Here is a 25,800-nt window from a genome sequence, read left to right on the forward strand (position 1 = left end):
TCATTTTTAAATTCTTTACTGAAAAGGCTCTATTTTGTTCACATTTTCCAGTTGCAATGGCATTAATAGTTCTATAGCCACCCACTTGTTTAATAATGTCAATTAGAAATTAGTATTATAGACCACACAAGTGAGACAAGTGTTCAACAAGTTGCACGATGACTTTTGTTCATGGATGAAATGTACTAAGTTTAAACAGCATGTGTTTTACCTGTTGCAATATAGCAATCAATATTTCTTTTACAAACCAAACCAAGGAAAGAAATTTGGAGGGGAAAAAAAATTAAAACTAGTTTGAACAGTTGATGTCATTTGCATTATAAACTTACATTTATTTGCAAGTCTGATTTTTTTTTACCTGGGAAAAATCAGTGACAAATTGATTATATTGAAAAGGTTAATAGGGACACGAATTTCTAACTCAAAGAAATTAAAGTTTTACTTAAACATCTTTGCAATGTACCAAATAATCCTGTGACAAAGTGAAGCCCTCTCCTCCTGTTATCTTGTACAAATGGCTCTAACAAGACCAGTTTGTAGACACAGACACATAGTTAATTTGTGACCAACGTGTAGTTTACTTGTGTTATCTCAACCACCACCCCTTGCCAGTCCTGTGTAGCAACTCCACTTACAGTGATATACAATCATCCCCCCATTTTGCCAGAGGGAAGAGATCTCTCCACACAGATGTCCCTTTATCCCAGTGGTTTTCAAACTGCGGGTCGTGACCTAGTACTGGATTGTGGAATGTAAGGCACTGGGTTGCAGTGGCTCTGGTCAGCACCACCGACCGGGCCGTTAAAAGTCCCGTCAGTGGTGCTGCCAGACTAGTCCCTACTTGTTCTGAAACCGTGCTGCACCCTGGAAGCAGCCACAAGCAGGTCCAGCTCCTAGGCAGGAGGGCAACAAGGCTCCGCGCTCCACCCCTGCCCCAAGCACTGGCTCCGCAGTCCCATGGTCCAGGAACCAACGAATGGGAGGGGGCAGAAAGAGCCAGTGCCTCCAAGCAAGAGTTGTGCGGAGCCACTTGTGTGCTTCCGCCTAGGAGCTGGACCTACTGCTGGCTGCTACCTGGGCGCAGCGCAGTCTGCGGTGCTAGGACAGGCAGGAAGCCTGCCTTAGCACCCCCGTTGCGCTGCTGACCAGGAGCCACCCGAGGTATGCCCGTGTCTCAATCCCCTGCCCCAGCCCTGAGCCCCCCCAAACCTAGCCCAGAGCCTGCACCCCCAGCCCAAAGCCCTGACCCCCTCCTGCACCCCAACCTGTCCCAGCCCAGAACCCCCTCCCTGAACTCCTCATTCCTGGCCCCACCCTGTAGCCCTCACCCCAACCCTCTGCTCCAGCCCTGAGCCTCTCTCACACCCAAAACCTCTCATCCCCAGCTCCACTGGGTCAAGTGCATCAATAATTTTCTTCAACTGGGTCACCAGAAAAAGAGTTTGAAAACCACTGATCCTAATTTCTAATTCCCTATGCCTCTGCAGGCAGACTTAAGACTCAGGCTATGTTTACACTACCACTTCTACTGATCTAACTTATGTTGCTCAAGGTATGAATAAACCACCACCCCCCGAGCGACATAAGTGACACTGACCTAAGGGACAGTGTAGACAGCACTATGTCAGCGGGAGAGCTTCTCCCATCAGTATAACTACCGCTGACTGTTGGGGGTGGATTAATTACGTCAGTGGAAGAGCTCTTTCCTGTCGGCTTAGAGTGGCTACACTAGAGAGCTTACAGCAGTGCAGCTGTAAGCTCTCTAGTGTAGCTATAGCCATAGTTCCTTATTTCCCCATCCAGGGAATGATCAAAGAGCCCAAAAGCTCTAGTGTACTTCTCCATAAACATGCAGGGAATAAGGCAGAACCCCCAGTCCCTCTGGATAGTAAAGAGTGTGATACTAAAAGGGAGCATTCAAGGAGCTAGGTCAGGCAACAGGGGAACAGATGATGAATGACTCTGGTTTTGAAGTGCTTCTGCTGAGATATAAGGGATTTGGTGGGAAAGGGAAGATAACTGATGTCTTAGACATGAAAGATGAGTAAATAGAGGGGGTATCTGTGTCAACAATACAAATGGGGCTTGTCAGAGTGTCACTGACTTGATCAGATTGAAGAGGATAAGAAAGAGGCACAGTGTGTGTGTGTCCAGATGAATGTTTGCACACTTAATATGTGCATGATTTTATAGAGTAGGGATTGTCATTTTCTTATGCAAGTAAAGAACTAGACTAGAATTAGATTTCTCCCCATACTGATAAGCTCCCTTGACAGTTTTGCAAGACTGATAGAAGTATTATACAATTTTAAAGAGGAAACAAAAACCTAGATATTTCCTATATTTTATTATGGTGAATCAAAAACTCACTGTATTTATTTGGTTGTCTTTGGTTCCAAAAACCATGGAAACCTACATTTCAGCAGTTATTTCCTCTCTCTCCACAAACTAAATAGCTTTTGCTAGTCTCCAATGTTGGCTTTTTTCCTAGTAAATCCATATAAATTCATTACCCTGCTGTATATGATACAAGAAATACCCACATATTAAACAAAACAAAAACAAACAAAAAAGGTGTCATCTGTAAAAAGTTACGTTTTCCTCTCTTCTTCCCCCATGACTTTCTGCAACATAGTCCAAGGTTAGCATACTGGGAGAAAACAAAAAGCAGAGAGGCCTGGATTCTGCAGTTGTTTCTTTAATGTAGTAAGGAAATTAAATAGTTTCTCCAAGACTGAACTGACCAAAACTGGGACAAAAATTGAAAGACAAATTTTATTTGAGAGAACAGCCCCACATTTTTTTCAGTAAGAGTCTCCCACTCACTACTACAGAGGCAAATATAAAATTGAGGGAGTACTAAAGTTATCTTCCATATCTAGTTCTTTGGAGCTGTCAAGGAGGCTTCCCACTTTGGGGAGATTAACTCCAGTAGCATGGGCCTGTAAAGAGCTAGTTGAAAATTGACAGACTATTCTCCCAAACTGGATGCATATCTAGTTGCCAAGTCTAGAGAATAATGCTGCATAAATGCTCAAACTGACTCCAAGTAACAACCTTGCATACCTCTGAGATAGACACATTCCTCAAACATATTGTTTTTGGCCTGGTGGAACATGTTTCAGGACTATGAGATAAGAGACACCCACAAGGTCATAAATTGTTTGTATATAAGGTTGTATCCACTTACACAAGATGAGCAGAATTTATCTGAAAATATTTTTTTCCATAAATTACAGTCTAGAAACAGTAATTAAGAGTCCTCAATCCACAGAACCTAGCTTCCCATGGTAGGAAATGTGGCTTAGGAGAAAAGTAGCCATCAGGGCCTGGATCTTTAATTCTTCATATTCAAAATGATTACCAACAATACATTTCTAAGAGATAGGTATCATTTGAGCCTTTAAGAGAATGATCACTAATTCCAGCTTCTTAAATACTAAGTCCACAATCCTACAGTGATTCATGAATAGATTGGTAAGACATTACATAGTTCATTTAAATATCATAACAAGTTATTCAAACTACTTCTACTTAAAAATAGGAAGCCAATATCAAACAATATAAAAACAGAAAATATTCTGAGCAGCTAATCTGAACAAAGCAAGAGAAATCTGCATAGCTAGAAAAAAATGGAACTTGAACAAAAAGTCTGTCATAACTTACTCGTTGGCAGACAGTGGGATGCCACCAACAGAAAAAAAAAAGTCAAAAGACAGAAGCAGACCTTTTCTTATTTCACTACCATGATAGTGGTTATATTTATTGGAGAGTGGCTGTTTGGCCTCCTGAACCTGCAGGTGTAAAGTTGAGTAATACTCTTTCCTATATGTTGAAGGGGTTGGGTTTGTAAGTAGACCTGAGCTCTTGCAGTGAGGCTCAGTGGGTTGCTCATCCAGAAGCCTTTTTCAGGCTGCATGCCTTCATTAGGTCTTGGAATATCATTCACAGATTGTAATTACAAATGAATGAAGGTCCATAAACTCTTACACCCATACAGATAAAGTCTCTTTAAACTATTTTTCCACACGTCCTCCTTCTAGGCAAAATACTAGATAGTTTCAAAAGTGATTTGTAGTCACATAATAGGAATCCTAAATTATTCTTACACTGGTTAAATCATTGAACATAAATCCTGAATGTATTTTTTAGCTTCCAAATGAATCAGACCAAACCACCAGTTTTGAATGATCTACTTTTTTGGGAGGAGGCGGATAACATGCAGCATCTAAAATGGTAAGAGATTAAATTTACAATGTCTTGAAGCAAATTTTGCCTCATTGAAAGAGCATAGGTGGAAGAGAGGGCAGAACTGGACAAGCCAGGCAGCATCGCAGAAAAGGATCTGGGGGTTATAGCGGATCACAAATTGACGATGAGTCAACCATGTGATGCAACTGTTAAAAAGGCTAATATTCTGGGTTCTATTAACAGGATTACCATATGTAAAATATGGGATGTAATTGTCCCACTCTACTCAGCAGTGGTGAGGCTTCAACTGGAATGATTAGTCCAGTTTTGGGCACCACACATTAAGATGTCGATAAACTGAAGAGATTCCAGAGGAGAGCAACAAGAATGATAAAAGGTTTAGAAAGCCTGACCTATGAGGAAAGATTTAAAAATTAGGCACGTTTAGTCTTGAGAAAAGAGGACTGCATTGGAATGCAAGTCTTCAATATGTTAAGGGCTGTTATAAAGAGGATGGAGATCAACTGTTCTCTGTGTTCACTGAAGGTAGATTGTGCACATACACACTCCACTGTAGGCAACATCAGCAGTTCATTCACAGATAGAGGGACTTCGGATCATCTGAGGACAGACGGCAACACCAACTTGCCAGAACTGGCATCATCAAGAGAGGACTGAGTGATGGTATAAGGAGTAGAGAAGGTACACACAGATGACTCTGTTGTTTCCTTGCATATATCCACTATTGGAACATTGCTCAGGAAAATTGAAGTGGTGCACTAAGTTCTGGTGGAGTGAGCTGTTTTTCCTTGATAGAGGAGACACTTCAGAAAGCTCATGGCAGAATTTGAGAGAGTCAGAAGCCCAGTGAGATTTGCTGAGATGACATTGGTTGACCCTTAGCTCTTTCAGCATAAGACACAAGGTCTGGGGAAAGATCTAAAGGGTCTTGTACTGTCTAAGTAAAACACCAGGGCTTTATGAACATCCAAAATATGGAGGTGGTTCTTTAGTCTTACATATATGGGGCTTTGGGGAAAACATCAGAAAGTTAATGGTTTGGTTTAGAAGAAAGGCTCACACTACCTTAGGCATAAACTTAGGATGTTGCCTAGGGCAGGGGTTCTCAACCAGGGGTACGCATACCCAGAGGTCTTCCAAGTGGTACATCAACTCATCTAGATATTTGCTTAGTTTTATAACAAAAAGCACTAGTGAAGACAGTACAAATTAAAATGTCACACAATGACTTAATACTGCTCTATATACTATACAGTGAATTGTTTTTATTTTATAATTGATTTTATAATGGTATGGTAAAAATGAGAAAGTAAGTAAGTAATCCTGTGACACACTATTGCATTTTTATGTCTGATTTTGTAAGCAAGCAGTTTTTAAGTGAGGAGAAATTTGGAGTATGCAAGACAAATCAGACTCCTGAAAGGGATACAGTAATCTGGAAGGTTGAGAGCCACTGGCCTAACACCTTGTCCTTATGAAAGATCATGGAAGGAGGGATGGCTAGGAGAGCCTGAAGCTCTGAAACCCTCCTTCCATAAGTAATTGCCACCAAAAACGCCGCCTTGGAGCTGGCCAAGAAGTTAACAATTATATTTAGATAAAAGAACCTGATAAGTGGCAACTCTCATTTTAAGCGTGGCAGTGAAATAAGCCTTACACCCATACAGATAAAGTCTTTTTAATTACTTATCTTTGGGATGGTCTTAGCTTGGGATTGGCAAAATCATTTGTTAGTGGTTGCAACCACCAAGGAATCAGGAGCTGGGAGAGTGAAGAAATAACCAAAGTCTTGTTGAAGGACTTGGTATCTTCTGTCTACCCTAGCTAGAGGAGGTAGAGAGGCCGAAGTCTAGGAAGGGCAACCCATTCCTGGAACAGGTATCTGTAAGACGTCCAGGAAAGCATGCAGTTCTTCTGCACAATCTCCACCTGGACACCTAAAAAAAGATAACCATCTTCATTAGGATCTGAAAAAACTCTGGACTCCTCTGGGACTCCTCTGAGACGCAGCCTACTCTGGAGTTACCACTTTGTCCAGCAAAGTGGCAGAGACTTGAAGAGGAATGTCCTTCCTCCATAGAATCCATGACATCAGGTTGCAGGATGGCAGGAAGATGCTGAGAAACTTCTGTAGTGCAGGAGTTAAATCTAGAATCTCTCAGGGTAGCCCAAGACCAATAAGGCCATGGAGGAAAAGAATCTGAGACATCGATGGTGGGTGACTCAAGTTGAAAATTCCTGTAGGGAACCAATCTTGGTCTTCAGGCTTGGTATTTGAAGACGACCTGTAGGGTGATCTAAAGGAACTGGAAGGAGAAACAGGCTACTCTCTGAGTTCGAAGAAAAAAACATCCTCAGAATAGGGAGGAGCAGTTCCCACTGGGGTTCCAGAATATTTGGACACAAGACAGACAAGATTCAAAGCAGGCAATGGCTGGGATGATCAAAAGGCAGACAGTCATCAGCACTAGTGGTGCGAGTAAGCCTACAGACTGTACCAACAGTGCCATGTACATTATTGATGCTGGAAGAATCAGGATAGCTGCAGAGCATGTGAAAAGTTACGGCCTTGGGTGAGTTCCAGCATAATCCATGAGTGTATCAGCAGAGCTGGCAGTGCTGGTGTGACTAAAGAGTGTATTGATGGAGCCACAATGGCCAGAGTGTTAATGGCACCAGTTGTGTTGATGGGGCAAGCAGAGGAATCAACTGCACCAGGGAAAGTCAGGTAAGGCAAGCAAAGGAGATTCCTTCTAACAAAGAAACCTGAGCAGTCGAAGCATCTCAGCTAAGAGTATCTGTGCCAACAGTGCCAAAACAGACTGAGGAGAAAAAGAAGAATCCAGCACAAATCTTGGATCTTTGAAAACCATTGTGCATAAGCCTAAAAGTATTTACATGCCAAATGTCAAGTCTTGCGTACACCAACATGACTTTAAATGTTTAGAGTCTGTGAGGCAGTCTTAATTTTAATCACAAATCTGTCTACCTATAAATTAGGGCTGTCAAGCGATTAAAAAAAAATATTACAATTAATCGCACTGTTTAAACAGAATACCATTTATTTAAATATTTTTGGATGTTTTCTACATTTTCAAATATATTGATTTCAATTACAACACAGGATACAAAGTATACAGTACTCACTATATATTTATTTTTTATTACAAATATTTGCATTGTAAAAAAACACAAGAAATAGTATTTTTCAATTCACCTAATACAAGTACTGTTGTGCAATATCTATCATGAAAGTTGAACTTGCAAATGTAGAACTATGTACAAAAAAACTGCATTCAAAAATAAAATAACTTTATAGCCTACAGGCTCACTCAATGCTACTTCAGCCAATCGCTCAGGCAAACAAATTTGTTAACTGGCAGGAGATAATTCTGCCCGCTCTTGTTTACAATATCACCTGAAAGTGAGAACAGGCTCTCTCATGGCACTGTTATAGCTGGCGTTGCAAGATATTTTCATGCCAGATGCGCTGAAGATTCATATGTCCCTTCATGCTTCAACCACCATTCCAGGGGACACGCGTCCATGCTGATGAGTTTTGCTTGATAACGATCCAAAGCAGAGCAGACCAACACATGCTCATACAGGTGATCATCATCTAAGTCAGATGCCACCAGCGGAAGGTTGATTTTCTTTTTTGGTGGTTCGGGTTCTGTAGTTTCCACATCTGAGTGTTGCTCTTTTAAGACTTCTGAAAGCATGCTCCACGCCTCATCCCTCTCAGATTTTAGAAGGCACTTCAGATTCTTAAACCTTGGGTCGAGTGCTGTAGCTATTTTTAGAAATCTCACATTGGTACCTTCTTTGCGTTTTGTCAAATCTGCTGTGAAAAAGTGTTCTTAAAATGAACAACATGTGCTAGGTCATCACCTGAGACTGCTATAACATGAAATATATGGCAGAATGCAGGTAAAACAGAGCAGAGGACATACAATTCTCCCCCAAGGAGTTCAGTCACAAATTTAATTAATGCATTTTTTTTAAATGATCAGCAGCAGCATGGAAGCATGTCCTCTGGAATGGTGGCGGAAGCACGAAGGGGCACACAATGTTTAGCATATCTGGCACGTAAATACCTTGCAACACCGGCTACAAAAGTGCCATGTGAACGCCTGTTCTTACTTTCAGGTGACATTGTAAATAAGAAGCAGACAGCAGTATCTCCTGTAAATGTAAACAAACTTGTTTGTCTTAGCAACTGACTGAACAAGAAGTAGGACTGAGTGGACTTGTAGGCTCTAAAGTTTTACATTGCTTTGGTTTTGAGTGCAGTTATATAACCAAAAAAAAAAATCTACATTTGTAAGTTGCACTTTCACGATAAAGAGAGTGCACTACAGTATTTATATAAGGAGAACTGAAAAATACTATTTCTTTTGTTTATCATTTTTACAGTGCAAATATTTGTAATAAAAACAATATAAAGTGAGCACTGTACACTTTGTATTCTGTGTTGTAGAAGAAATATATTTGCAAATGTAGAAAAACATCCAAAAATATTTAATAAAAATAGAATACCAATTGAAATTTAACAGTGATTAATCGCGATTAATTTTTGAGTTAATCACATGAGTTAACTGCAATTAATCAACCACCCTAATATGAATCTTGATAAATGTATAATAAGCCAACAACGATAAATATTTACGGGCAAGTCTACCAGATGTATAGCCCAAAGAGGCTGAGACCACTAGGTACTACCACAATAAAAATAAGTAATGTTAATAATACATTTGGCATTTTTAAATACAATTGTAAGACTCCAGTTTCTTACTACAGCATGCACAAAATCTGAATGTAAAGTGGGCTTGAGAACTAGATTCTCAGACAGAAAACGTACGTAATGGGCCTTAACAGAAGCAAAACAATTGACACCAAATGTCCCTGTCCCCATTATATTTTGTTAGAGTGGCATTTCTATGTCCCTAGTCCTGAGTGCAGAGTACACGCTATTAGTGCCCTTCATAAACAGTATCTATTTGTAACTCTAAATTCAATTTCCAGTAAATAAACTTCTTAAAGTTTGGTCAGAAAAACTCATGTGGACTTGTAAAGGACAGGAGATTGACTGCTGAACACTCAGTTTTTAAAAAAATATTAAAGGCTGAAATAAAGATACAGTAACATTGCTAAGACATAAATAGCACAATAATACATGATTGATATGAACATCAATATGGTATCAACAAGAAATAAAAGTGCTATAAATAAAGAGGGTAACAAGTGCATATGAAAGGACAGAAAAAGATTCCTACCTTTAAACCGACTGCTATAAGATCTGTAACAACACTGTATGAAAAAAAATGAAGAGAGAAAATGGAAAAAGTTAGAGAGCAAGTTATTGCAAAGGCAGTGATAAATAAGGTTAAAGAAAGAAAGAAAAACATTGTTATAAATTATAAAGGAAAGAATGTGATGAGTTGTGGATTTTTGTTTTATTTTGTTTTTTTGCAAAGGAAACTGGATAATCTAGTAATGCACAGTATGAAATAAAGCAAAGTTTTAGCTGGTAGAAGCAACAAGTGATAGCAATTCCGCTCAGTCCCTGTAAAAGGGGCATATACAATTATGTACTTTATCATAATTCTCTCACACATACACACACAAAAAAGTAAAAGGAACACTGGACAGTAACATTTCTCTCCCCCCTGCCCCTGGAACTACAGGTATGTACCAAGTCTATTTTTGTAGCCCAAATTTCCACAGTTCTTCAAAATTGAGCTTGTGCGTATGGATTTTACAGAAATGAGAAAGTTACATTTTAAAAGATCATTTCCTCCCACACATCCATAAAAATGTCATGAAAGTATGTCAAACTATCAAAAGCATCTCAATTAAATCTGTCCTATCTACCCTTAACTGCTTCACCAGACACTAGGTTAGGGGTATCAAACTCATTCGGTAGAAAGAATTCAACTTTTTAACTATGATTTCAGCATTGTCAACACCAAGTGGCCAAAAATGTTAAATGAGGCCTGCAAAATCATGAAGATTATAAAAAATGGGGAGGGAGTATGCGCCTTCTGATTTTGAGTCTTTAGGGTTCACATTTTTAAGCTTTTCCTCTGCAATACAAGGGCCAGGAATGAACTTTTATAAACAAAAGCTTAGATTTTCACCTAACCACATGACTCCAGGATCTGAGCCTTTTAAGAAGATACCAAATGTTGCAAGAGTGGCAATAAAATCATGAGAGTTCACAACACTTTGGACTGGAGTATAAATTTAGGACTATATGCTACTTTCAGTCCCACTGATGTCAATGAAAAATCTGCATAAAAATGGATGGTAGAATATGAGACCTTTATATATTGGATAAAAGTTCAGTTACTATTTCTGCAGTGCTATCTTACATCCAGCTTCACTCAGTGGGGAAAATATGCTTACATTTATGACACTTCAATTCTTGCCCTGTCTTCCTTTTGTTCTCTTTTCTCCATTTTTCAACCACTTCCCTGACTTTCCCTCTGTTCCTTCTCCTGCATTTCCTTCCCTGCAGCAACTTCCAATTCCCATTCCCAGTGGGAAACGCTTCCATACTCGACCCCATTCCACCCATTTAAATGAACAGCAATAAAATACTTATGGATATGTCTAAACTACAGCAGCTCAGCAACACCACTGCAGCTGTCCTGCTGTAACACTGTAGTTTAGATGCTTCCTCCATTGACGGAAGGGCTTCTTCCCATCAATGTAGGTAACCCACCTCTCTGAGAGGCTGTAACTAGATCAATAGAATAATATTTCCATTGACCTATCCTGCCTAAAGTGGTGATTTGGTAAATTTATCTACTGTACATCGCACAGGGGAGTAAATTTTACACACCCTGGAGTATGTAGGTAGGTCAAGCTAAGTTTTAGGTGTAGACCAGGCCTTAATATTGGTATTAGTAGCAACTCTAAGCTTTAGAGTTCTCAACATCCCAGTGAAATGAATGGAGGGCAAAGGTGTCACCACCTCTACAATTCATTGTTTCAAGCTACTTGGAGTCTCAAGAAGAGTATACTGATTCACTATTGTCTGTTTATATTTAAGTTTTCCTCGCAACCATAAAAGCCTAGAATCTTACTATTTTATTTAAATGAATGCTTTCAGTCTGCAGATTCTGCAGCCCAGCTTTTCTTCCAAAATGCATTTTCCCATTATATATATTTTTTGACATGCTCACCCTGCTCCTCCCCAAAAGGCACTAATGTTTTAGTAGGCTGAGTAGAAAGTTTAAGTTTTGGTAACTCTATGGAGATAAGGACTATCTAGTATTATTTTAATAAGGTACCTTTAACTTAAACAGAGTTATTAAAATAATGTTTTAATATACATAATAAAAGCTAATATTAAAAAGTCTCAATTTTCTAAAAGAAAAAAGGGATCTAGTGCCTATGTATGCACATGGAACTTTGGATGAAACTAAAAACTTTTAAACCTTATATCCATGTGGGTATTAAATAAATCCTGCCCACTTCTGTATTTGCTTAAAATGCATATTGAAACATAACAATTTCTGCAGAAACCCTTGTCGTAATAAGTGTATATTGTGTGTATGACAGCATTATAAAGTGGTCTTGCAACTAGTTCTACATTTACAAAATTCTGTAGAAAACAAAAATTTGTAAAGAGGCAGTTGCAAAAAAAACATTTGAATGCTTTACTTTGCAACCTTAACATACTCAAGAAACCATAACTTTCCTTCTTGGTGAATATACATTGAGAACAATCATATAATCATCTAGTCCTTCCACAGGTCCCCAACCTCACTTGGTGAACATGTCCGCCACTGTGCAGTGAATGAAGTAGGCAACTGACCAAGGGAAGGATTCTACAGATCCATGCCAAATTCTCGTCTAAATGCTGTCTGCAATTATAAGACTAAAATTGGAATAAAGCTATTGACTTAAAACTATTTAAATCTTAATTTTGACACTGATAGAACAATTGGACCATTGGCACACCGGATGATGTGTCACTTGGGGATTCACAGTACCCTAGCATATTCAACCTGCAGCTGAGAGGATATATCACTGGACTGTGGGATATTCTAATGTCCCAATCTCTCTTGTTGAAGCTGTTGCAGTTTGTATAAATTATATCATTAAATTGTGCCAGAGAATGAGACTGACTCTTTAGTTCCATGGGTAGGGCAGACACACCTGAGGTGACAAATACATGTCCAAATATCAAAGAGAAGGGTTCTCCCACATCCTGGGTGTTAAGATATTCAAACGAGGGTTTAGAGGGAAACTCTGCCCCAGATACTTTTGAGAAGCAGAAGAACAGCTCCGTATAGCTCTCTCCTACAGCCTAAGGGGAAGAGCTGTATTTCATTCCTTCACAAGACCATCCTGCAAGTCATCACCAATGATATGCACATTCACCATCTAAAGACAATGAAGTGGTTACCAATCAATGATCCCTTAGAAAGAATTCTGCTTTGGGAATAGACTTGAAAGTCCAACAACTTTGCTGCTCCTATCTGAATATTATACTCGTTTTGGATCACTCTTGTGACTGTGTACACTGCACATATAAAAAGTTAGTAATGCTTTGGTTAAATTGTGGGGCCTTAGTAGGAATTATTGACAATACCATAGACTTTGGCAATTGCGTGAACACTTTTTTTTTTAAATACATTAAAGCTGTGTTCTTTTGATCCAGTTGTCCTCCCTAACCAGTCTAAATTCCATTGTGCATGCATCATGTCTTTGAATGAATAAGCATGGCAGAAAGTTGAAGTGACATGAAGTGATATGACTAAGAAAATTCATCTCAGAGCAGTCAGATAGATCAATGGTTACACCACTGACTTATAGATGAGTGTTCAGTCCACCAGCTTTTGGGATGGAAGTTTGGGGAAAACTGGATTAACAGTAGTAACCAAGAAAACTGTTCTTTTTCCCTTCATCCTGATGTCCTGGCTACTATATCACTTCTGTTGAAAATTATTTTATTTGCATGCTCATTAAAACGCAGACTCTTATTTTCGCATGTTCAGGATTTAAAAAAAATAATTTTCTTCAGGTGTTGTGTAAAATTAAATTTGTGGAACACAAGAGCACCCAAAACAGAATAAAGAACATTTAAACAATGTTTTATTAGTTCTCAATGACCCATGCTCTAAAAACATTCAGCTGTGATGTGTGTCAGAGGGGACCTTTCATAGCATGGGGAAAAAAGGAGTATTGAGGGACACTTCTGCATCTACAGCCACACCTTTTAAGACTGAAAGAGACCATTATGAACATTATGTTGTACAGAATCAATTTCCTGAGCTATATTTTTCAAATACTCAAGAATTAAACTATTAGCTTCTTTCCTCCTCAGTACAAGCTGAAGGCTCTATGAGACTGTTCACCTGTAATTAACAAGCTATCCCTGCAAAGTTTTAAATTCCAGCACACTCAAATCAATCATGCACCAACAACTGTGTTCAAATGCCTGATCCTTTATCATGAATTTGCTGAGAAAAAATTATCAATGTTTTACTTCAGTCACACAGACAAAATGAAATCAAGGATACATATATTGTGCAATTGTTGAATCATCCAGCGTACACTGTAAGAGAATTACAAGTACTGTGCTCTAGCCATATTTTCATTACACAATTAAATCCAACTCTATCATATCCTGATGTAATTATGGCATAGACTTACTTTAAAAAGGAGAATCTGGTTCAAAAACAAACACACACAAGACCACTACATTATTTTATATAGTTATAATCATTTGCAATCACTGGAGGTGCCTGAGCTACAGCTCAAACTGTGTAAGAGATCAAGGGAGACTGTTGGCAGAGCAATGTGTTAGAGTCCATCCCACACAGGTTCATAACAGCCACAGTTTGTTAACCTTTATGGAATGTTGCATGGCCCACCAGGAGCTGGAAGATGGCTGAGGAAATACTAGTGGTGGTTTATTAATTTTCTGTTTTATGCATGTTGTTGCTTGTGTGTTGTTAGTAAGCGACAAAATTTATGTACTAAAAATATTTAACAGTTTGTCAAGAACATCCAGAGCTTGGGATAAGTGCTCTTTTACGTAGTAGGACTTGTTTACACTCTTTTTTGCACTATTTAAGCATACTGGTTTAGAAATGCAGTTAAATTGGTACAAAAACTGTTTAAATAAAGCTGAAGTGCATTATAAATCTAAACAAAAGTTGTGGCCTATGAAGCCTTAAGAATTATGGTGAGCAGGTCCGACTCTAGGTTTTTTTTCACACCAAGCAAAAAACCAAAAAGAAAACCAACCTCAGAGAGCACAGCTGCTGAAGCAAACAAAAAAAAACAAACACCCAAAAAAAACCCACAACCCGGAATGCCACCTCTGGAATTCTGCTGCCCCAAGCACGTGCTTGGTTTGCTGGTGCCGAGAGCCGCCCCTGATGGCGAGCAAAAGATTACTGCACCTTTAAGGCTAGAACATTCCATGTGGCAGAGTTCAATAGCCTTTTCAGCTGGAAGCAGTTGCAGCTAGAGACTGAACCCAGTAACAAACTGGCTGGATGTATCTTGTAAATGAATACCTAATAACTCTGCTTACTCAGTTCATTTTTATTGTTCCAGTATTGTTCCAATGTTTTTAAATAAGCTCAATTACTTTAGTTGCAACAACTGAGCTTATTTAAAAATATGTATTTTCCTATTGTGTTTGGTAGACCAAAAAAAATCACAATTATGGATGAAGTGATTTATATTTTTCTTTTAATCTCACCACTGGATCTAAAGTAATTAAAATGCAATTTCCCCTTCACTACATTCCACTGAGACAATGAAAGAGGGAATCTGGTACTCCTTCAGGCTGTCATGCATAAGAACAATGTTGCAAAAATCAAGTTCCAAACTCCTTAGAGGAACACATGAATCCTCTCTGATTTAGTATAACCTTGCATTCACTAACCATTGGTTTTAGGTATAAATTAACCTTAGTATGCCATAAAAATGAAGTTCCTCCTGTATGTATAGTTTGCATAACAACTTCAATATATAACATGCAACTTCTTTCTCAACAAACAATGTTTAAAATATTTTAATCATTTTGAAGAAGATTTTTTTTTATGAAATACGTTCTCAAGAATTTAAGACTAAAACCAGGCTAGCACTGGATTTATTTAAATTTTTAAGTTTTTATTATGCCTTTCTTGAAGGCTTAAGTTTTCAAAAGTAACCACCAATTTTGGGGTTTCAACCTGAGAAACTCAAAAGGGGCCCAATTTTCAGAGTGCTTGTAGGTGCCCACTAAATATAAAACTTCCTTCAAGTTTCAAATGGGCACCCAGAAACTGGAAACAAAGTCATATAAGTTTTGAAAATCCAAGCAGATATTAACAACCCTAAGATCCTTTACCAAAGATAAATGAGGTTATCAAAAGCAGGAACTGATGTGCAAAAAAAGTAATTCACCTTTAACTAGCCCAGCTGTACTTAGCTACTGAAACTATGCTGTGTGTAACACACTATTCTAAAGGCTGTAATAAAAGACTATCATCTGCAAAACAAAATCTTTCCACTTTAGAGGCTTCAAATACAGTTATACACAAATATAATTAAGAATTATTCAAACCTATACAATTTGTATACTGTTCACTATTTATATACAGAAAAGGATGCTGTTCAACTTGAAATCTAGTCACTTAAAACTGAATTAAAAGTATTTTCAGATATTTACATCTACCATCTAGTAGTACTTCCATTCCCCCACCCCCTTTCCTGTTGCAGACTTAAAATCTAAATTAACAGGAAGAAATGATTATATAGAGAAAAACTAACTATACAAAGTGGGGGGGGGGGGGGGAGACAGAAAATGCTTAGACCTAGGTGGGAACCCAGAATTTTTGTTCATATGAAATTCTGTGATGGGGGTGGGGGTAGGATCTGTTTTGGAACAGAAAAAAACCCCAACCCTAAGTTTCCTTTTAAAACAAAATTTTAAAAAAATCATTCTGATCAGAACAGAATATCTGTTTTACTTTTCAAATTTTTATAATTTTTAAAATTTGTTTTTTCAAAAGAGAAAATCATAACTTCCGTACCAATAAGGTTAAAATCTTCAGTTCCATTTAACAGTACGTTGTCAAAACCCACATATTTCTGTAAAACATGTAGCTTTAGATGAATCAGCATTTTCCAAAAGAACATTATTCTGGAAGACTGCCAACTCTATTATTATCATTTATGTAGCACTAGAAGACTATGACCAATTTGGGCTTCATTGTGTTAGGTGCTGTACAAATATAGTATGTCCATAATTTGTTTCAGTATTCTTAGGTGTCACCTGTAAGTACTTGAAGTTAAAAAAAAATCAGATTGGATTTTAAATTGACAGAGGAATGAGACTGGGTTTTGAAGTAACACCATGTACTTAAAGTCAGACTTCAACAGCATTTTTCTTCCTACTGTTGTTACAACATACATATATGATTATCGAAACTCAATGTAATCATACAAAATATTTCTCCAGTTTGTAATCATTTTTTTTGTTTAAAAACCAATATTGTCAAAGAAACTCACTAGTAATTTAAATTATTTTTGAAACTGGGTTTTGAATAGCCTCCCTTTAAAATTTGTTGTAAACATGTACATATTAATACTCCAATTCTGTGAACATACAGTATATGCATGTGCTTAATTAGGCATGTGAGTAGTCCAACTGAAGACAAAAGGACTACTCACTGCATAAAGTGTTAAGTACACCTTAAGTGTCTGCAGGAGCAAGGCCTTCAAGTTATTTTAAATGGTATTTAAAGTACATAACTAAGATTCATAAGGTTAGAGAGCAATTTGTAATAATATGGTGAACCAGTTATGCTTCATTCAAACACAGAACTCTGTTTCAACAGCAATACTCCTATTGTGCTCCAGTAATATAGTGATTGTAGTTCAACATTCCAGAATCCAGAAGTTTTATGCTTCATACAAATAAATTGCAGCTGTGAATTACAGTCTTCAAGAATTTTATTAAATTGTCACTTTACAATTCAGAATTGTGAATTCAAAATAGCATGTGTCTGTTTAATTATGTTTAACCTGAAGTGGCAAGAAGGTACTTAGAGGTCCATGTCTGTGATATATCCAGCAAAAGTCCAAGTTAATTGTTGTGAACATTTAAAACATTCGTATAATCTACCATGAAATCTTATTCGACAGGGGAAAAAAACATTATATAAAGTCACTCCGCTCACCACTGCAAATCAGGAGTAACTATGCTCAAGTCAAGGGAACTACACCAGCATAAAAACAAAACGATAGCTTTGACAGATTTCGGTCTCCTCCACGGTTGTTTACATCAACATACGGTGCACCAGAGAAAACTCAAAATCACAAACCCTGCCCTGAAATTCAGACTATATTCAACCCTTTAACCTAGGGCCAGGCAGGGACGCCGCCTGAGCCATACTCGGTGAAACGATCAAGGGCTCCGACCATAACCCGCAGCCTGGGAGGCTCCGCTCCGCTCCACACACAGCCCCTCCCTCCCAGCGCCCCGTTCAGCCTGTCCGGGGCGGCTGGCTCCACTAGCGCGGCGCACGCTTCCGTCCCCTTCGCCTTGTTTTCCGCCCCACTGCTGAGCGAGGGGACCCGCCACCCAACAGAGCCGGAGCTTCCCGTGCGCGGCACTTCCCCTTGCCAACCACCGCGGCCGCCGCTCCCGCGGCCAACCGAAACTCCCCCCCCCGCCGCACCGCGCCCACCGCGCCCGGGGCAGGAGGGGCCGCGGCGGCGGCCGGGTGACAGGCCGAGTTCAAGCCTCACCCGATGTCAGCAAAGAGGAAAGTTGGACCCTCCCCTCCCCCCCGCCGGCGGCGCTCGAGGGCCTGGTTCGCCCCCCTCCGGGAACCCCCAAGGCCCGACCCTCCTCAGACACCGGGCGGCCCCCCCCCGCCCGGGGGAGGCGAGTCAGCCCGCCGGCCCCAAGGGGAGCCCTCCGCTCCCCGGCCACATCCCCACAGGCGCCGCGGCTGGAAGCGGCCGCCGGGAGCGGGGCTCGCCCCGGGCGGGGGGGGGGGGGCAGGCAGGTACTCACCCATCCATGGCACAGACAGGAGGCAGCGGCGAGGGACCGGGGGAGGGGGGAGAGCGGCGCGGCGGCGGGTGGCACGCGAGGGGAATGCGAGAAGGATGGGAGAGGAGCCGGGGGAGGGAGGGACGGAGTGAGGGCTGAAGGCGGGGCTGCCTCTTCTGCGCATGCGGCACGGTGAGAAAGGGAGGGGGGGGCCCTCCGCGGGCGACACACCCAGGCCCAACCTCACCGACAGGGAGCGCGGCGCAAGGCGTGTACCCCGGCGCGCGCCTGCCTCGCCCCGCCCCCGACGTGCCTTGCGGGGCCGCTCAGCGCGCGCCACACAGGCTGGCAACATTTCCGCGTCATGTGGGCGCGAAGCCGCCCCCTCCGCGCCTCTCCCCGCCCCCTCGGCGCAGGCGCACTGCGCGCTCCCGGCTCTGCTCCCGTAGCTGGTTTCTGTCCTGGGCTGGCGCGTAGCCGAGCCGGGCCTAAGGAAATAGCCTCGTGCGGAGCAAGGGGCCGGGCACCTGTCCCAGGAACGAGGGTGTGACCCCCCCCTCCCCCGTGAGGGAGCGCGGGGCCCTGGAGACGGGCCGGGGGGGTGTCACCGTGGGGCTGACAGGCGCCTGTGGAGAAATGGAAACCTGGGGCCCCGCCCCCGCCCATTACTTAGACCACGTTTTGGTGGCGCCCCCTGAGCTCCAGGCCTGCAATTCCCCCCCCCCCCCCCGTCAGCCCTGTTTGCAGCTGTCTGGGGCCTCATGGCCCCAGCTCCGCCCGGGGGCAGGCACGGTGATGCCCCTGCCTTTCAGGGGCAGAGAGACGGGGGTGGGGGTCCTCACCCCGCTCAGGACCAGGCTCTGCCTTTGTTGCGCCCAGAGGTGCCCTGCGGTGAAGCGGCCACCTGTTCTGCGATGCATGCCTGAGCGCTTGTGCGACGACTGCAAAGGATTCAGTTGAGCAGGGGGAATTTATCAGCCTCCTTGGGTATGGCCAAGTGTGTTACTCGCCCCACCGCTGTCATCGATAGCACTGAGTGTTGGCTCAAGTGAAAAGTTTATAAATAGGAAAAGTAACAAAATACCAGAGTGAACTGTGGATATATAAAGGTGTATTTCAGTGTTCCCTTCTTTCTCATATGCACTCCTCTTAAGAATCCTAGACACCAATCCCTTACACCTGTGAAAATCCTATTGCATCACCGCTCTGGGGCAAAGAGCTGTCCATGTGGATTCAGCTGCAGCTTTGGGGTCTCAGAACGTAAGTTCTTTGCATAAAGGACAATGGCCCCATCTGTATTTGTACAACATGCAGCTTAATGGCACCCCAACCCTGACTGAGTTATCTGGGAGCTACCACTGTACAAATAATAACAATGGTGGCTGTTGCAAAGGACAGCTGGATTCACTATACCACATGCTGACTCAAAGGGTTATATGACCTCAAGTCTTCTAAAGCTGAGCAAGCCTTGTAAAGTCAGTCTGCATTCACAAACTTGTGCTGAGTTAAGGTCTCACATGGAAAAGGTGAAAGTCTGGTTTCAGATGGTTTCCACCCTATGCCAGATTATGGTTAGATGCTTCAGAATGAAAGCAAAATTGAGGGTAGGTAAAGCATACAATGGAACAAAAAGACAAGACATTTGGTTGAACCCCATACAAACCAAAACCAACAAGCATCCCAGTACTCTGATCTCACCCTGCTGCCTAAACTCGAAATAGAGGACATGATAACATTTTTACTGCAGGAAGATTAAAATGAGCTGAGGTCAGAATTACAAATACTTCCTATAAATTCAGGGTTTTTTTAAATTCATGTAAGTATTCTAGAGTAGTTGGAAGTGAAATGACAGCAAGTTCATGCAGATCCGAGAGAAATATGGGTTTTAAAAATGAGGGTCACCCTTCAAAATGAAGAGGATGGATGAGGGCTTAATTTGAATCTAAATGGTAAATTCCCAAGAGTAAGAGTCAAGATTTTGTTAATGATACAGGAGAATTTGTAAAATTACTTTTATATTGTTCCCCCAAAATAGAGAAGCAAAACAAACATCTGATCAAAAAGCCACATTATGGGCCATTGAAATAGAATCCACAGATACTTGGCAGAAAACGTGAATTTGAAAGTGCATCTCCTCCTGAACCTTAATCAGGGCCTCTCACTCAAAATTTATGATAATGAAAACACCATCACTAGAGAGAGGGAAATATTAATAACTCATTTCAGAGTCCTTAAAAAGTCTTTTCCTTAGAGGTTATGTTAAGAAAAAAGTCCCAGCGTTTTATGGCAGAATACAGATGTTTCTTATTACAAGCTAAATTTGATGTCTGATTTTAAAATACTATGGAGGATATTTTTATAATTGGTACAAAAATAGAAGTAGGTCAGTCTCATCAACAAATTCTAGACTTCACTGCCATTCAAAAAACCTAAGTTCACTTCCATTCCCTGTTGATACCCCAGGCCAGTAGAGATTTGGAACAAACATTAATTACCTTGTTTTATTTGCTGCAATGGAAGAGAAAAGCAAACGTATTGTGAAGGTCCTCTCAGGGTTAGAAGAATTTAATTTTGATAGGAAGCAAACTTCTGCTTTGAGAGTAGATTTCCCAATCTCTATGCCATGTTTTCATTGTTTCGCTTTCAGTAGCCGCCTAGCTTCTCTATTTTTCTCTCTTTCTCTGTTGGTTTCCTCTTTTGACCTTTTTCTGTCTTTCCAACTCCAAAAAGGCAACTTCTGTAAAAGGCAACAAGGCATTTCTGTAGAAGTTGGGTGGCACATTAATCCCTGGTGTAACTCCATTGAGGTCAGTGAGGTATAAATTATATATATATATGTATTCCACTCAACTATTTTATAAAGGTACTGGAAGATTATATGGTTGCTTAAAAGGGGTATATGGTATACTTAAATGGAGTTCAAGCAAGCCCAAAGGTCTTTGTGCACAGATCTAATTACATGATCAGGGTCTATGTATATAATTAGCCTATTCAACAAACAAAAGATGGTTAAACAATCATGATTAGTCAACATGCTCTGTTATAGACAAACTATTGTTTCCTTGTTTCAGAAGCCGAATATTTTCTTTGTAATTTAGTTATGAGAAAGAAGAATTTTACACTAAAAGACTTTTCTTTAGCTTACTTACATAACGTTTAAATGAACTAACATTCATATATTCGCATCAGATATATAGTCCATATGCTAATAATCTATACACTAACATACTCCTTTACACTAGAAATATCTGTCCCATCTTATTTTGCTTTTGATCCCAACATAGTCACCTGCCACACATAGGCATAAGGTCATTAAAGAACCTGTAGCAGTCATGTTATCACAAAGTTCTTTCCAGTTTCTCATCACCATAAAGCTGTCCTCTTTTCTTAAGCAAACAGTTGCCATGTTATGTTGCAGACTATATGGATGTTAAACTTTTTAAAAAAGAATAATCTAGCATTGTTCTGATTAAAGCCCAAATGGATCGGCCATAATGTTTAGGATTTTTAAAACGTGTTCTCCAACAATTTCAAGATATACATTTTAGGAGATCAGTTTTGTATTTGTTTGACATGTAATTAATATGTTCTTTTCAAGTCAAATTGTATTCACAAATAATTCCCAAGAAAATAACATTCTGTGTACATGCAGAAAGGCAACAGAGTCCATTGGTTGAGTACAGTGCTGGGACTCAGGAATCCTCATATTCCTAATCTGGTTGTTTTAATTGACTCAAAGTGGCCTTGTACAAATGACTAATCTCTCTGGGGTGTTGCAGAAATGACAAGAACAACCCTGTGATCCACAAAGCTTGAGTAGGGAATACCCTCTCCTGGAATCCAGTGGCTTAGGTGCCTAAATTGTTTCTTATGAGAATTAATTAGGCTCCTGCCTCACTGCACAAAATGGCCAGAAGATGATCTTATTATATAACTTTTAGCCTACTGGTTAAAGCACTCAGCTGGGTTGTGGGAGACCCAGGTTCAACCCACCAATCAGGCCAAGAAAGGATTTGAACAGGGATCTCCAGGAGGGAGCTTTAACCGCTGAGCTACAGGATCATCTGATGTAGGGATCCCTCAGTTTCTCCTGTTGAAGCTGTTCCATTATGTATAAATACTTGAGTCACTGGGTGAGAGCGAGAGAGAAAATTACTGTATAGCCTTGTGGGTAGGGTACCCACCTAGGAGGTGTGAGACTCAGGGTCCCATCCCCCTGCTCCAATGACTAAATATTTATATACAGAAGAACAGCTTCAACAGGAGAGACTGAAGAAAGCCCATATCAGAATATTTCGTAGCTCAGTAGTTAGAGCACCCCTGAGAGGTGGGAGATGCTTGTTAATGTCCTTTCTTCCCCTTTGCTTGAAGGGAATTGAACCTGCATCTCCCTCATCCCAGATGAGTACAAATCACGGGGCTAAGAGTTATTCATTTGACTGGGGCCCAATCTGGTATGTGGCCTCTAAGCACATCTACCAGATCTGGCCCCACACATGAGATATGCGGACGAATGCCTGTCTTCCCTCTATTTGTGGATCTCTCTGGAGCTTAGGCAGGAGACAGGTGTCTGGACACCCAGCATGCATGCTCAGAGGGAGAAACTTAGGTGCTGAGGGAACTTTTAACCTGAAAATTTAGGCACCAAGTAAATTTAGGCACCCACAAGATTCAGTGGGAGTTTTGTAGACCACAGTTGAGCCTAGAACTGGGACACAGACTTAAACCCAAACTAAACCCAGCACTTATACCCCTAAGTTTCTTTGTGGATCTGGGCCTCAGTGTTTTAGTTTGCCCATCTGTAAAATGGAGATGATATTCCTTATTCAATTCACATGGGTGTTGTGAGGATTTCTTTGAAGATGAAAGAAGTTATTTAATCTCTTCCATCAATATTCAATTTAACATAATCTTTGTTCTTTTCTAGTCATTTTTATCTAATGAGATCTGAAGAGTTGGCAAGGTAATGAAGTGTTCTTTCAGCATTAAAGAGTCCAGTTCAAACTGGCTAATTACTGTCAAGTCCCAAATTTCAACTCCTCATCCAAATTACACCGTCAGCCTAGTGAATGATTAAGAGCTGTAGGTATGATGCATTTGTTTCTCGCTCTTGGTGACTAGACGACTTGTGGGATTGGCGTATCATATGTAATCACAGAGTCACTGTCACAGAATTTAAGGCCAGAAGGGACCACCAGATCACCTAGTCCAGTGGTTCTCAACCTATTTATCATTGTGGGCCACAGGTTGAGAACCACAGCACCCTGCCCGCCCCCCGACCCCTATGCCCAGCGCCTTTCACCCAGAGACACCTCCACAAAGTGGGGCCAAGAGTGGAGCCCTGGGCAGGAGGCCTGGTGGCAGGGCCCCCAGGCCCTGCTGTGCAGGGCCGGGTGGCAACCCCGACACTGGACCCAGCCACTCGGGCCAGGTCGCAGGGCAGCCGGGCAGCAGCCTAGAACCCAAACCCGGGGCTGTCTCACAGCCCTGATGCCAACCCCAGACCCTCTGCATGGCCAGCCAGATTCTGCAGAGCTGGCCAGGCAGTAGCACCGGACCCCACCACACGGGGCCAGCCAGTGACCCCAATCTTGCTGTGCCATGCCGCACTCTGCCCGACCGGGCAGCCCGGACCCCAAGGCACTGGATGGCCAGGCAGCCAGTAACCTGGACCCCCAGGGCCCGCGGCCTTTAGCACACAGCTGGGCTGCATCTGTGTGCTAATTGGGCCGCATGTGGCCCATGGCCCACGGGTTGAGAACCGCTGGCCTAGTCTGATCTCCTGTATAACACAGGCCACCAACATCACCCAGCAACTGCACACTAAACCCAACAACCAAAATAAACCCAAAGTATTTATTTTGGGGGAGGGATAGCTCAGTGGTTTGAGCATTGGCCTGCTAAACCCAGGGTTGTGAGTTCAATCCTTAAGAAGGCCACTTAGGGATTTGGGGCAAAAAAATTGGCTCCTGCTAATGAAGGCAGGGGGCTGGACTAGATGACCTTTCAAGGTCCCTTCCAGTTCTAGGAGATTGATATATCTCCAATTATTACCTTACCTTACCTATTACAGCCAACTAGAGAGTAGACTATTATGTACTACAGGCAGAGAATAGGAAGGACTGAGATCCCTGCAATGGCAGGGAAATGATTAAGTGAGAGAAACCCAGATAATCCTGGCAACTGACCCGCATCCCATGCTGCAGAGAAAGTCAAGAAATCCCCAAGATTACTACCAATCTGACCTGAGGGAAAATTCTTGCTGGACCCCACAGATGGTGATCAATTAGACTCATGAGCATGTAAGCAAGAACCAGCCAGCCAAGCACTTGAGAGAGAGAATGCTTGGTGCCACCTCAGAGCCCTGGCCCACCCCATCCAATGTCCCATCTCCAGCTGTTGACATCCCTAATCCTTCAGAGGAAGAAGATTTAAAAACAAAAAACCCACACAATACATCGGGGGGAGGAATCACTTCCTGACTCCTGCAGATGGCCAGCGGAAATCCTGAAGCATGACCTTCAAGAACAAAAGACATACACTGGAAGTGAACCCCAGGGCTGCTGATCCCAGCCCCCCACCATCATAAGCAATCCTGTCATGCAATCCCATTCATAAATTTATCCAGCTCTCTTAAGTTGTCTGGCCCCACACAACTCTTATTTGGAGGCTGTTCCAGAATCTCATCCCTCTGATGGTTAAAACCGATCTTCTAATTTCTAGTCTGAATTTATTTATGACCAGTGTATATCTGTTTGTTCTTGTGCCAATGTTGCCTTTTGGTTAAGTGGCTCTTCACCCTCCCTGGTATTACCCCCTAATGTATTTACAGAGAGCAATCAGATCCCCTCTCAGCCTTCTTTTTGTGATATTAAACTAGCCAAGCTCTTCCAGTCTCCTCTCATAAGACAAGTCTTCCATCCCTCTGATCAGCCTAGTAGCTCTTCTCTGTACCTGTTCCAGTTTGAATTCATCTTTTTTTGTACCCAGAATTCCAAATGGGGTCTTACTAATGCCATGTACAATGGCATTAATTCTTCAATATCTCTACGGGAAATGCCTCTCCTGATATATCCTAGGATCACATTTTTTTTTCACAACTGCATCGCATTGCTGGCTCATAGTCATCCTGTAATTGGCCCGAACACCTTGTTCGCTCTCCTCCTCGTCACTTCCAACTGATGAGCCCCAAGCTGGTAGTAGAAATTCTTATCGTTAGACCACAAGTTGGTGACCTTGCACTTTGTGCTATTAAATTTCATCCCATTTATGTCTCTCCAGTCTTCGAGATCATCTAGATGTTCCTGTTTAACGTTCCAATTCTCCTCTTTATTGACTATACCTCCTAACTTTGTATCATCAGCAAATTTCATTGTGACACTCCTACTTTTTGTGCCAAGATCATTATTGAAAATATTGAATAAGATTGGTCCCAAGTCCAATCCTTGAGGAACTCCAGTAGTAACCTCCACAGTGCTTCCCATACACTGCAAGGCTCCTTCTCTGTATTTTCTAAATGACTAGATTTTTAAAATGTAAAAATCATTGCTTCAAATTCAGTACAGGTTGGT

At 41.4% G+C, this 25,800-nt stretch overlaps 1 protein-coding gene across 6 annotated transcripts in view; it reads right to left on the reverse strand.

Annotated features, from left to right (window-relative positions):
* PTBP3 (polypyrimidine tract binding protein 3) overlaps positions 1 to 25,800 on the reverse strand; it is a 160,292-nt gene that overhangs the window by 88,970 nt on the left and 45,522 nt on the right. For 3 of the 6 annotated variants that reach the window (XM_039543059.1, XM_039543058.1, XM_039543060.1), the window contains 2 exons: positions 20,725 to 20,966; positions 9,489 to 9,522 (listed from right to left, as the gene is read on the reverse strand). Coding sequence is in view for 1 of the 6 variants with exons in the window: in XM_039543057.1 (XP_039398991.1) it covers positions 9,489 to 9,522; positions 18,251 to 18,258 (42 nt within the window). In the remaining 5 variants the exon portion in view is untranslated. Of the gene's footprint in view, positions 1 to 9,488; positions 9,523 to 18,250; positions 18,452 to 18,476; positions 18,496 to 20,724; positions 20,967 to 25,800 lie in introns of those variants that run through there. The other 3 variants (XM_039543057.1, XM_039543063.1, XM_039543062.1) reach the window with 3 other exon arrangements.

Source organism: Mauremys reevesii, linkage group 6, assembly GCF_016161935.1.
Source record: "Mauremys reevesii isolate NIE-2019 linkage group 6, ASM1616193v1, whole genome shotgun sequence".
In the NCBI taxonomy this organism is placed as follows: domain Eukaryota; kingdom Metazoa; phylum Chordata; order Testudines; family Geoemydidae; genus Mauremys; species Mauremys reevesii.